The sequence below is a fragment of the Capra hircus genome, chromosome 12 (assembly GCF_001704415.2).
Source record: "Capra hircus breed San Clemente chromosome 12, ASM170441v1, whole genome shotgun sequence".
Classification (NCBI taxonomy): domain Eukaryota; kingdom Metazoa; phylum Chordata; class Mammalia; order Artiodactyla; family Bovidae; genus Capra; species Capra hircus.
Window position 1 is genome coordinate 1,067,382 of NC_030819.1, and position 13,545 is coordinate 1,080,926.

The 13,545-nt window shown below is 58.8% G+C and overlaps 1 protein-coding gene across 4 annotated transcripts; it reads right to left on the reverse strand.

Moving 5' to 3' along the window:
* On the reverse strand, positions 653-13,276 carry NAXD (NAD(P)HX dehydratase). 4 transcript variants are annotated; one of them, XM_018056360.1, is made up of 10 exons: positions 13,162-13,276; positions 9,696-9,843; positions 8,911-8,956; positions 8,140-8,228; positions 7,307-7,415; positions 5,014-5,064; positions 4,829-4,933; positions 3,958-4,078; positions 2,901-3,021; positions 653-1,891 (listed from the first exon to the last, which is right to left on the reverse strand). In XM_018056360.1, the coding sequence occupies exons 1-10, from the start codon at positions 13,205-13,207 to the stop codon at positions 1,741-1,743; spliced, it is 987 nt and encodes a 328-aa protein (XP_017911849.1). In that variant the 5' UTR covers positions 13,208-13,276; the 3' UTR covers positions 653-1,740. The 4 variants fall into 4 exon arrangements, with proteins under 4 accessions (XP_017911849.1, XP_017911847.1, XP_017911848.1 ...); XM_018056358.1 differs by having other exon boundaries at positions 653-1,998; XM_018056359.1 differs by lacking the exon at positions 13,162-13,276 and adding an exon at positions 13,041-13,154.

Here is a 13,545-nt window from a genome sequence, read left to right on the forward strand (position 1 = left end):
GCAAGAAATGGGGGCCCGCCTGCCGCTCCAGCTCTCAGCCAGGCTCCCGAACTGGTCCACGGCTCTGCCCCCGGCAGCAAGATGGCCTGGCAGCCACGTTAACTTCATCACCGACCTTGCTGCCCCGACAGGCAGGGGCCCTTGTTCTAGAGGAGGGGCCTGTTCACAAGCTGGCCTGCAGCGAGGGACCCCACGGAGCAGAGTGAAACCCCTCAGGGCAGGCGGCTGGTCCCTGGAGGACACTGACAGGCGCCCAGTCCTGCGGGGGACTGGCCGACGGCCGAGCCGGACCTGCCCTGGGGGCCGCTCTCCTGGGGGTGGTATCCTGCCTGGAGCTGGCGAACGCCCGGGTTTGCAGAGGAGCCGGGGGCAGGCACTCCCTTCATTCAGGAGCATCGCCTAGCTGCCCCGTCAAGTAGAGGGGTACAGAGACGCGGTGGGTCCTGTGACTGCTGCCTTACGTCTTCCATGGGGAGAAGCCGCCACATTCCGGGCTGCTTCCGCTTTAACAGCATGACAGGCGCCCGTGAACAGTACCGGCAGCTGGTTGGGCAGCTGTGTATTCATCCCCATGTCTGAGAACGTCCTTGCTGAGGACCAAACTGAAGGTGAATTCTGGCTGTTTGAGAAAAAAACACACAACTCTCTCCAGTGAAATCAACCACGTCTGCCCTTTAATAACGGCCGTGATTTAGGTGTGATTCCCCAAAAGAAGAAAGGTGCGCGACAGTAGTGAAGCTTCTCTACGATTAGACGCCAGCGATCCAGTGTTAGAGGGACCTTAAGTCCAGGCTATTCAAAGCAAGCGGGATCTTTTGTCCGAATGGAGAGCAGGGGTCACTGAGGACAGACATACGGACACGGGCCAGGCCCGCCCTGCAGAAAGCATGTGGATAGCGCACTCAGGGCCACGCGCTGTAATCGACCCCACGGAGAAATGAGACAGGCCACCAAGCGCCACACAGGCTGAGCCGATGCCGACAAGACAGCTCAGTACAGAGCGCGCGCCCCCGCCCCCGCCCCCGCCCCGAGGCAGAGGCCCCGCTGTCCGGCCCCTCCAGCAAGTGCGGGGCAGCTTGGGCCCCCACCTGGGCCCTGATCTGGGAGCCCTGGGCACCCCTCACCTGGGGCCCGTCACCACGCCTGCCTTTGCACGGACACGTCAAAGTGAGGTGTCCCAGGGCTGCCCTGCACACTCGGGGGCCGGGCTCCGTCATTTACTTTGGTGGTTTCCCCAGGGGCCTCCAGGATTTCCAGTTCTGACAGACCGCTGACTATTCTGGAAAATTTCAGCCAATTAACCAACCAATGCGGAATATCTCTGCCCAGATGTGTCCGACCTAATAACCGTTCAAAACGGCAAAATGAGCTAAAGAATGAACACCACAGCCTTTGCAGGACCTCAAGTTAAAAACAAGACATGACTCACAGACAGTTGGGAACGAGAGACAGGACCCCCGAGAGGCCTGCTAGTGAGGGCCCTTCTCGCAGGAGCACGACGCTCAGATGCGGGGTCTGCTCCAGGCAGCAGCGGAGCCCACCGCCCGGCTGAGCCGCCATCACCGCCTCATCACGCGATTCTTTTCTGACGCTACAGAGGCTGAGGAGAGTTCACCAGCACCGTCCCGTATCAGTTTAGGCAGAAAGTGCTAAGCTCCAAACTGGCGTTGTGTCAGCCTGCACAGCGCAGACCTCTCGGAGGCGGCGGGCGGATGGCACCCGCCCTCCAGCGGCTCCAGCTCAGGCCTCGAAGAGCCTGCGGAAGGCAGGCCCGACCTCGGCGACCATGTCGGAGGTGGTGGTGGCACGTCCGTGCTTCTGGAAGGCCTGCTGGCTGCACTGCCGGGTGAGGGCGCAGGCGCCGAAGGCGGCCACGAGCAGCGGGCTGGGCCTGCGGGGAGAGGTCTCAGGGGCGGCCACCGCACCCCGCGCATCCTGCCTGCCGTCCCGGGACCCACGCTGGTAAGCTCGAGTCTAAGGGCCTCCGAGGCAGCCTCCCTACAGTGAACACAGCCGGTAACCGGGATATGGACGATCCTGACAGACCAGCGTCAGGAACAGGTGCATGGGGGAAGGGTCAGGACACGGCTGTCGCCCCAGGTGACCTCACACAGCACCTGGTCAGCGTCGCGCCCGCTGTGTTCTAGGACCTGGAGGATGCTGCGGCCGGGGACACCTGCTCACTGTCGCTGAGACCCCCGGGGACACCTGCTCACTATGTCGCTGAGACCCCCAGGGACACCTGCTCACCATGTCGCTCATACCCCCCACCTCCCAGGAACACCTGCTCGCCAAGTCGCTTATACCCAACCCCCCCTCCCCCCAGGAACACCTGCTCGCCACACTGCTCACACCCCCCCGGGGACACCTGCTTGCCACGTCGCTGGACCCACCAGCACCGTTTGCACACACCCCACGGGTGTGCTGGTCAGGTTTGCAGTGACCCTGCAGCCTGGCACCATCACTGTGGCCAGGATGGGTGAGGAGAGCAGAGGTCTAGTTCCCAAGGGGTGGGGGTGTCCCAGCTCTCTCTACGCCATCTGGGGAGGGGGCCCCCCAGCTCAGAGCCCGAATGCCTCGTGGAGACTCATCTGTCAACGTGAGCTCCCCCCTCCTGCATGTCCACCACCACGACAGCTGTTCTGAGAGCAGGCGCCGCAGAGCCCCGAGCAGCGTCTCCCACACCAGCAGGGGTGGGAGCAGGGAGAACCACCCATGCCCCGGAGGCCATCCACCCAGGGGGACAGGGCTGCTTCCTGTGGCCAGACCAGTGGCAGGGATCAACCCGGCCAGCCCTGGGAGCTCTCCCCGTGACACCAGTGCTTCACCGGGAGCATCCCAGTCTGCTCCTCACTATACGTATGAGCTGCTGAAACAGGAGGAAATGAGACGGGACTTACCCGCCAGTCTTCTGGGGGCCGGTCCGGATGGCCCAGTGTGCCAGGACGCCCAGGGAGCCCGACAGGAGGTCCCCCTGCCCCCCGCACCTGCGGCCGCTGCCCTCCTGGCTGCACACTAGCACTGCGGAGGAGAGGATGCGTTGGGGGCGCCCCCCACCCTCCTCCCCGCCATCCCCACGTGGCAGCCTCCAGGCAAGCACGGCAGGAGGCCGCCCCTCAAGCAGCACCCGGGGTCTGAGGGGGTGAGCACGCCCACCCCAGGGCCCTTGTCCTCCAGGAGACTCTGAGCTGGTGGCACCCCGGCTGGGACTTTCTGCACCGTGAGAAGTTTCTTTTTCTTTGAAAATGTCTGAAACAGATGTGCCTCTGACTGTGTCAGGGATCAGAGCACCTTCTAGCATCTGAAGAACCCACAGGTCTCAGGGTCCCTCGGAGAACGCTCGCTGGGTCTCCTGTCCAGCGTGTGTGCGCATGTGCGTGAGCGTGGCGTGTGAGTGCGTGCAAGTGCACACATGTGCCCAGGCCTGTGCTTCTCTGGCCCCTGGTTCCCATGACCCGGTCAGCAGCCCTGCGTGTCCAGCTGTCTGGCCACTGCCCGCTGGGCCTGGCGCCACCGGGGGGCTGTACCAGCGGGAGGGCCCTGCAGGGAGCAGAGGCGCCGCGCGCTGAGCCCGGAGCCCCGCTGAGGGCACGGGCAGGCGGCCCCCAAGGCTGTGCTTGGTGCCCGGGGGCTCCCGTGCCACCAGCTGCTCCCTGGCGTCTCCTTTCTGGGCGCTCTTGTGAACCGAACGAGCAGCAGGCACTCAGTGCCCGCGTCCGTCTGCAGTGGGGGGCCCTCCGTGGGCCGTCGCACACGGCAGGGAAGGAGCATCCGCCGCCATGCCGGGGCCAGCCCGGGCCAGCACGCCCCACCAAGACCACCTCCCTGGGCAGAACAATGACCAACAGGGCAAAGCCAGGCCTCCCGAGGCTGCGGACAAGTGGTCCTCCTGGGGCTGGTGCCCAGCGTGGCTGTGCCAACTGGCCGACATGCGGGCTGGCGTCTGCACCCACTCACCCTGCTCGCCGTCAGAGATCACGTCCTGCTCCCCCTTCTGCACCACGGTGACGTTGCCCAGGGCCTGGCTGAGTCTCAGCACCGCTCCGTGACGGTCCCCGCCCTCCAGGGGCGCCCCCAGCTAGACAGGACCAGAGACATGGGCCTCATGGGACACGGAAGAGCCTGTCTGCCCGGGGCCCAGCTCGTCTGGGGGCCTGCCTGGCACCTGCCAACAGCCAGACGAGCCAGGCCCTGAGGCCCAGACCATCCGCGCTCCAGGCGGACAGCAAGACAGCCCTCGGGGCACAAACACCGCAGGGCGCCCGCCCCGACCTGGTCCTGGCGGAGTCAGGACCCCGGCCCGTGGCAGGGAGCCTGCAGCTTTGCCCGAGTGACGCAGCTCTGAAGGATAAAGAGCAGACGCACATGGGCTAACACGTAAGGACGCTGGGTGGACAGACGCAGCTGACCCTTCAACAATTTCGGTGTGAATGGCTCGGTCCTTACATGTGGGCTTTCTTCCACAGTAACTATGATCAGCCTGGCCGAGTCCACGGAGGCAGAGCGGCAGGTGTGGAGGAAGCGCGCGGAGCGAGGGCCGGCTGGCCGACCCTCAGGCTCTCAGCGGCGTGCAGGCAGCACCTAGCCCCATGCTGTGCGGTCAGTGGTGCGGTTTGATCTCGTCCTCAAAAACCCTATGACGTGGACCCCGTCCCACCCCACCTCTCAGAGGAGGGCATGCGGGGCAGGGACGAAGCAATCGCCCGGGGGGTGCCTGGAGGCCAGGCTGACCCCTGAGTCCACCACCCAGGTTTCACCCCGTCAAGGACGCTGACCGGAGGATGCTCTGGAGCTCACACAGTCACCTGGCTGTGCCTGGCTGACTCACCACGGCCTCGGAGAGTCTGCCGAACTCCACGTGGTTGGGGGTGAGGACCGCCTTCCGGTAGCCCTGGATGAGGGCTGGCTGCTGGGCAATAAGCCAGAGCCCGTCCTGCGGACGAGGACGCGGGTCATTCAGGAGCAGCCGCGGGGGCTGCGGTGAGGAGGGGGCAGGGCAGGGGCCACACTCACTGCGTCGATGACCACGGGGATGCCCCTGGCCTTGGATGCTTCTAGAATGCCCTGCAAGAAAGGCAGGCAGCTAAGCACTGAGCCCGTCGCCTGAGGAAAGCTGAAACAGCAGTTCCGACGGACTCCACACCAGGCCATCAACACACACACGGGACTCATAAAGCAAGTGCGAAACACAGTGAGGAGAGCCCCTCTGCAGGGCCGGCCTAAACCCTGAACACGTGAGCCACAGGACCAGCACTGGTGCTGGCTCCCAGGCCAGTCCACAGAGGCCGACCCCAAGCCAGCATCTCCAAACTCCCGACAGTTGCGGACCCTCGGGATTCAGGGTCAGAAACCTGACGCCTCAAGAAGCGCCCAGCTCTTCTGTTTTTACGCACCTCTCGTACGTCACATTTCATGAGTCTTTAAATGTGTGACCGTGACCGTCAACAGTGAACGAGGCTCGACGCGAGTGTCCTAAAGCCGACTGTGGCGATGCCTGCGAACTCCGTGAATACACTGCCAGCCCGGCAACCGCGCCCTTTAAGTGACTGGGCGCTATGCCCTGTGAAAACCTTCCTAAAATCGCCGAAAGGAAAAGCAGGAACCTGAATCCCGAAGAAACTGCCTCCCTCCCTGAGGTGGCCGCGCGGCAGGGGGTTGCTTTATTTACTGAGGTTGCTACAGGCCGTTCAGTCCATTCACTGAAAGCGTACAGTAAGCAGCCATCACCACAATCAGTTTCAGGATGACATTCTCATCAGCCGAGAAAGGAGCCCCATACCCGTCGTGCTCAGGTGCAGACAGGCTATTGCACAGATCACACCAACAGCGAACTCACTCAGGAAAGACCTACTGAGCGTCCGTGATTGGGCAGCACCCGAGGGAGCCGAGAGGGGGCGAGCAGAGAGCACGCCCGCCTGCTAGCTGGGGCCCGGTCGGGGCCACAGACATGCCAGCAGGTCTATGCTGGCTCACTCCCAACCTCTAACTCACGCTGCAGAGTAGCTGTTTTCTTTTTAAAGATAAACACACTAAACGTTTTATTATGAATTTCTGAAAATAACAAAGAACTTGAAGCACAGCGAACCCCGCCTTTCATCCCCTTAAATTCATCCCCAACCCCTCTTGATACAGATTATGTTTTCACGTCTCTATAAAAATCACTTTTATTTTAGTTTTCTGGATACAGTGTTCCTTGACTGAGCACAGCCCACGTGTCTGTAAGACGGTTCTACGAAAACATTAAGGTATTCCAGGCAGATAACATGTCAAAGTTTGCTTGCGTGCTCGCCATCTGGGTGGGTGAGGACAGGCCCTCCACACGGACCGTCTGTAAACAAGCACCCCCTGGCATCAGTCGCCGCCCTCGGCAGCTCGGTCCCTGGGGGGCCGGCAGCGAGTCTGTGGCTCCAGGACACGCGCTGAGAGGCTGCGGGAGGGGCGCCCCCAACCACACCGTGTGCGATAACTGGGCCGACCGTCGGCACCAGCATCACAGACGAGTGTCCTGGGCAGCCCTGCCCCGCCTGTGGCGGCCGCTGGCCCTGCTCAGCGACAGGCCTCAGGCTTGAGGACGCGGCATCTCTGGCCCCAACTTCCACTCCAAAGGCTGGAACGCCGAGTCGTGGAAGGGGCCCTAAGTGAGGACATTCAAGTTCTCACTGAATTCTGCCAAAGCCCACACATGCCTGCCCTTAACCTGCTCTTTACCCATCGGACGGCTCGGGAAGTACAGCCTACACACACACCTCCATCAAATGCACGCTTACACGTCCAGTGAGATCACCAGAACTCAGAAGCACCCCCTCCCCCGGGTCACGGTGACAGGGAAGCCCCCGGGCACCAGCTGTTCTGAGTCCCGCGCCAACCAGGCCCGTGCAGAGCGCTCCACAGACGTGGCTCTCTGTGACCGGGGCGCGCCGCCCTCACAGGAGCGCCAGACTGCAAGCTGAGCAGGCTGCTGGCAGCCCCAGCAGGGAGGGCACCGCGAGCATGACCCGAGCTGGGCCACTGCGAATGCTGCTTGGCCCCAACGCCGGGACCTGCATCACAGCGGGACCCGCAGAGGCCGCCCCAGCCACAGCACGAGGGCCCGCGCCCCGCAGGGAGCCCGCCCAGCAGGTCTCGCTCTACGTGCATCTCTCACACCCCTTCCTGCTCCGTCCCCAAACCCCAACTCCCCCACCACAGGACTAGCAGGAAGAGACTCCATGCGTCAGGCTTCCCGTGACCACAGCAGTAACAGACTCCACTCCACGCGTCAGGCTTCCCGCGACCAGAGCAGGCTCCCAGGAGAGGCCGCAGCTACCTTGACGTTTTCCAGCAGAGCGTCATCCCTGCCGAGGCCGGGCCCCACCACCAGGGCGTGCAGTCGGGGCAGCCACTGCTCCATTTCGTGGACGGCCTCCGGGCTGTCCCTGAACAAGAGACGTGTCGGCGGCTTATTTTTGTGTTCATTTCCTTTATTAATCCAACTACAGACTTTGGCAGATTTCCCCCAGGGTCCTTTTCCTGTCCCAGGACCTGAGCCGGGGCTCCTCCAGGACCCTCCACTCGGCTCTCCACTTGGCTGCAGGATGCCCTCCTGGCCTCCCCCACGCCCACTGCCCCCCAACTCCCAAATGCTCCGCGCTGCCTCCACACCAGGCCCTCCCCCCACACCCACACCCCTGTCTCCCAGTTTAAACACCATCCACCCAGCCCTTCTCCTCCGCAGGGCACCCCCAGGACCCAACAAGCGCCTCCCAGTGAGACCCCTGCCACTCCTGGGCCCCAAGGGCTTATTCTCAGCAGTGGCTGACAAGCCTTTTACAGCACCAGGCTCCAGCAGAGCCCCTGTGGCGTTCACAAGGCTGGGCGGGCACTTGCAGAAGCCATGGGCTCCATCTCATGTGAGTGACGCCAAAGCCCTTTCGACGAGGCACTCGGCCACCTGTCCAGTCGCCAGGCAGTCCTGAGCGACGACGCTGAGCGCCTCCAGCGGGAGCACCTGCGCCCTTTCCCCACTGCCCCGTGCCCATGGGCCACACTGGCTGCCGCGCCCAGTGCCACTGTCGGCCACCAGCCCACGCACAACCACACCAGCCTTGCGCACACCCCGAGTCCCCTGTCCAGGGATGCCCGTGGCCCCGCCCCACTCACAGAATGGGGTGCACGATCAGCTCCGGGCTGTAGGACTTGATCACGGGCGCGGCCTCCTGGGTGCAGAACACGTGGGACAGATCCGCGCCCTGGGGAGGGGCACAGCAGGCCGGCTCAGGCGGGACTCGCCTGACAGACACGCAGAGCGCGCAGCCCTGCCGCAACCACCCCGACCCGCAGCACAGTCCGCAGGTGCGCCGGCCGCCGCAGCTCGCCCCCCGCCAGGAAGCGGGTGAGAAGGCCCTGGCCAGTGGCAGAGCCTGAGAAAGGCCTGGAAGGAAAGGCCGACACCGCTGCCACCCAAGAGGAGCCTGGCGTGCTGCAGTCCGGGGGTGGCAAAGAGCCGGACATGACTGAGCGACTGAGCAAGGGGCAGGTCAGCAGCCACCAGACGGCGTCACTGTGAGGTCTGTGGGCTGCAGGGTCCACCTCACGGTTCCCGGGCCGCCAGGCCTTCGGGATGCACGTGATCAAAACGTCTGGGCTGTGGCCACAGTGAAAAGGTGTCCACTGCTTGTGCGAGGCTTGGAAAGGCAGCCCGGGATCACTGTGGCAGGGGCACTTCTAATAAAACCTGAATTTAAGAGAAACCCCATCTGAGTTCCTCTGTGGCTACACAAAAGGTCAGGATAGCTTTAAAAGCGTCTCTCACCCGAGGTTACCTGAAACGTTATTTAGATTTCTATCAGAAAACATCTGTTGCCGTCATATTTAAAAGATCTGACACTTTCACTACAAAAATCCTAACAAAGAAGCTATAAGCAAACTTACCACTTTGAGAGCTGAGATTGCTGCAAAATAGGGGGCTCCAGTGTACCTAAGGAAATATTCACAGTCAAAAGTGAGAATGAGGCAAGCACTATCCAGATCTCAACAGAAAAATTATCTCCTAGTACATACTAGTTCAGCAAGATTTCTATCAACTGAAAAAAACTTTTTCAATTCCAGGAATAATTAATTGCAAAACATAATACCATCTACAATATCAGCAAAAATCATAAACTTTCTAGGAATTAACCTCATCAAAACACATGGTAACTGTACAGGGAAAAATTTAAAACCTGTTAAGTATAGCAGAGATGGACACTTGATGTGATGACTTAACATGATAAAGACGACACTTCTCTCTAAACTAATAGAGACATAGAAAGCCCTGGAGTTACCAGAAATGCCCACAGGAACACCAACTGAACAAGACGGGTTCTGTTGGCAAGGAGGATGGGTGGGGATGCGTGCTGGGGGAAAACCAAAAGACAAAAAATCGGGAGGTCTGAGAAGCCAGCGAGAGTTCGCCAGAGGCCTCTGCAGAGAGGGGGTGTGCTCAAGGTGATCACGGACCCCCTGGACTGGCCGGTGCCCCAGGGGCAGGACCCAGCCCCTGAGAGGAACAGCGAGCGGAGGCCACGGTCACCTTGCCCCGTCAGGGCCCCTGCTTTCTCTGCTGTTCAATCAAACGTTCCTCATGGGAAAATACTTCATAGCATCAGCTGACACTTGGGAATGACTCCTGGAATCCAACTAGACACAGACGGATGGGTGGATGACGCATCACTTACTCCCGGCAGCCTCCCACCACGCCGATCCTTCCATCCTGCCCTTTGTGCTTCTTGGTGGTTAGGGGAGGGACCACGTTTCTCACCAGCTGTAAAGTATTTTCCATGTCCTTTGCTGAGTGTGCTTTATGCAGTGAAAATGCTCTTAACGCTGAAAAACAGGGAAATGTTCAGAAAGATAAACAGCTATCAATATATATATATAAAAATAGAGGCGTTAATCAAAATACTTCCCAAAGCTGACTTAACATGAACGCTGCAGCCTTTCAGCCAGTGGCCTCATGATTTCATTTCCATAAGAAAATGAGGTTTAGAGGTAACAACACTAACACCTGTGGTTAGGCACCAGATTTACTCTGAAATGTATCGGACGCCTTGGAAATCGACTTAACCCTTCAGAAAGCTTTCCTAAATGCACTGGAACTCACTGAGCTACACATATTCACCCCATCTCCCCGCAGGCGTGCTGGGCCTCTTCTCCCCTCTGTTACCTTCCACTGTCTACTCAAGCCAGACAGGTTCATGTTCCTCCCAACTCAGTTTCCTAGTCTTGGCTCCCACACTCAGTTAAAGATACTAATCGAGAAGCTAATCAGCTGGAAATGGCATTCTAAGTAAAGAACACATCTTACACTGGGCTCGAAGTGGTTTTCCACTTTTCTGGCCATGCCACAAGGCACACAGCATCTTAGTTCCCTGACCCGAGATTGAACCTTTGCCCCCCCTCCGCCCCCCACAGTGGAAGCATGGAATCGTAATCGCGGGACAGCCAGGGAAGTCCTCAAAGTGGCATTTTGAAATAGTCTGACCCCTGAACTGTCTATAAACAGCCGATTTTCATCGGCCTTTCTTGAAAAACTTCCTGCACTGTATGTTTTGCCATTTTATTTAAAACATCTGAACTGTGAGAGAAATTCTATGTTCCATGGAGCCCAATGTATAAAGAGGCAATAAAGCACGCATTTTCTCCAGAATTAAAGGATCTTTGCTGATACGAACAACACTTTCATATAAAAGGCATCCAATATTTTTATCTTCCCATTATCTCAGCAGTGGAGAAAAACTACACGTGGGTCATAAGTTCAAGTGAAGACCAGAGGCTGACTCAGCTCCATACTGTAAAACAGCTTTATCTTAATATTGCTCATACTGTTTTACCTTTCATTCAACAAAACTATTCAAGGAATATTCTTCAGTGAGTAGATGTAAATGACTCCTTAGTTGATACATCAGATGCTTAGACCCCAAGATGCAAAAAGAATATTAATTATCATCCAACCAAACACCTTCCCACTTTCTTCCAAATACAACACAGGATTAAAACTCCAAACAGAACCACTATAAACCTTTGGCCATGAAAAGGCACAGGAAGGCTTGCTCAACCATCAGCCTAGCCACTGACCCTCAATTCCGGCCCAACCTCACACGCCACCGAGGTGCTGGGCCAACAACCAGCTCTCACTCCTCGCCCCTGCCTCAGTCCCATCTGCACCCCAAATTCCCAGCCATGCACTGTCTTCCCACCGTGCAGTGGCTGGGAGACACACCTGCGTGGGCACCCCGGCCAGCTGCAGGACGGGAACCTGGGCTGTTACAGAACTTAAGGGCGGCCCTGCTGACCACTGACAGCCGTCTGTGCGGTACCTGTTTCAACATGACTGGTCAACGTGAGCACATCAGAGAAATGCCGCCCCTCCAAATACCCCAGAACAGTAAACACGGGTACTTTCTAAACACTGGAAGCTGAACCCAAACTTACAGTCACTCAAGGATTACTCTGGGTTCCTTACAATGTTCTGGCTTTATCAGTTACCATTACTTTAACCTAAGTACCTGGCTACACACACAATACCGCTAAGGCTACCCCTCTGCCTCTGCAGAATGCTGTGGGCAGGGTTCCCACCTGTGACTTAAGGGCTGGACTCCACCCTCAACCACCTCGGACAGAGTCGCACAAAATAAGCCACTCAGTAGATGTCTGATGAATTAAAGGCATCGTGGTTCACTCTTTAGCGGAAGCCAGTTTATCCTTCTTTTACAGACAAGGAACCTGAGAGTCACAGAGAGACCTGCGAAGACGCCACCGTTACGAGTGGCTAAGCCTGGGCAGAACACGACATTGCACCAAAACGCTGTCATTTTCAGGCAGAAAAAAAATTTAATTAAAAAAAAGTCAATCACACCCCCAACCAAAAGACAAGTCAAATGCTTCTCATGTGCCTTCTGAAAGCAATCTGTGATGGGTTAAAAAAAAAAAAATCACTGCTGGAAAAAAAAAATCATATCACTGTTGAGAAGTACAGTAGTTTTCGTTACCTGCAACTGTCTGAAGGCAAAGCACAACTCACATGGCTCATCTATAACATTCACCTGAGATGAACAGTGTTCCAGAAAGAGCCAAAGGAAGATCAATTAGATTTCCCTACACTCTACAGAGAAGCAAGTTTCAGCTGGCTCTCCAACACACACCATTTGGATTTTCTCACAGAAATGCTGAAACATACACAGCAAACCTAAGGATGAAAAGGCCTTGAGGAGGGAGAGGCAACCTGAAATCTGCCCCATTAAGAAATCTGTCTTCATACAATTCTGAATCTAGGGGAACGGGTCAAACCTGTCTGGTTTTGGTTTGTGTTAAACGAATGTGGCTGAGGAGAGCTGAATAGGTTTCTTTACTCTGGGCTGTTTTCTAGAATTACTTGCCACTCACAACTGTGCGGATCTCCAACAATTTCATGTGAACTGTGGCTGATTTGGAACCAGTAGCAACAATCTTTAAATTAACCTGGAGATGCCAGAAGGCCAGGAGGGGAAGTCAGTGACCTGCAATTGTTAGGTTTTTTTTTTTCCCTGGTAAAAAGTTCAGCAAGTTGGCCTAATGATGAAACCTCAAGCCGACTCAGAAAATCTTTGCCAGACCGCAGCAGAGTGCACGGATTTTAGACAAACAGCGACCAACAAGATATCTCCAAACAAATCGCGGCGGAGGGGGCGCGGGGGGCCTGGGCGGGCGAGCCGGGGGAGCGCGGCAGCGGAGGGAACTGGGTGCCCGGCAGCCCCGCAGCTCTGCCCCGGGTCTCCCCGCTCCGGCCGCTGCCTGGGGGGAGCCTGGCTCAGAGCCCCTCTTTACAGCAGGGTCCCCACGCCGCCGTGACAAGGGGGGCCCCCGGCCAAGCGACGGCGTGAAGAGCGTCTCCAAAGCCTCGTGAGGACCAGACGCCCCGAACACCGAGGGCGCGCTCGTCCGGCTCGCCTGCTCCGCCTCCCGCCTCTTCGGCAGCCGCGGCCGGGCCCTCGGGGTCGCTCGGCGGCCGGCGGCGCCCCCCGCGCGGCCCCGCGGCCGCGTACCTGCATCCAGCGGCGGCCCGTAGAGCGCCAGCGCGGCCGAGAGCACCGCCACCACGGCGGCGCCGGCGGCCGCGGCCCCTGCCCGGACGGCCATGCCCCGGAAGGCCGCGAGCGCTCTTACCTGGCCGGCAGCCCCGGACCGCCCGGCAGCCGGGACCCACCGCCATCCGCGGACTTCCGGGCTCCCGGCCGCCCCCGCGCCGCCTCGGGGACCGCCGCTGCGGCCGACTTCCGGGCTCCCAGTCGCCCCCGCGCGGCCGCAGGCGTCTCAGCTCTCCGCCGACTTCCGAGCTGCGCGGCCCGCGCCCTAGCCTTAAGCCGGGCTCCCGGCTCCCGGGGTCTCTGACCCGGGCCGCTGCACCACGGGCTGGCCTCCGCCGGCCCCTGAGGACTGTTTTGATTTGTCTTTGTTTTTTTTTTTTTTTTAAAAGAAGTATTTATTTTATTTATTTGGCTGCACCAGATCTTAGCCGACAAAGGTCAGTCTAGTCAGTTCAGCTCAGTC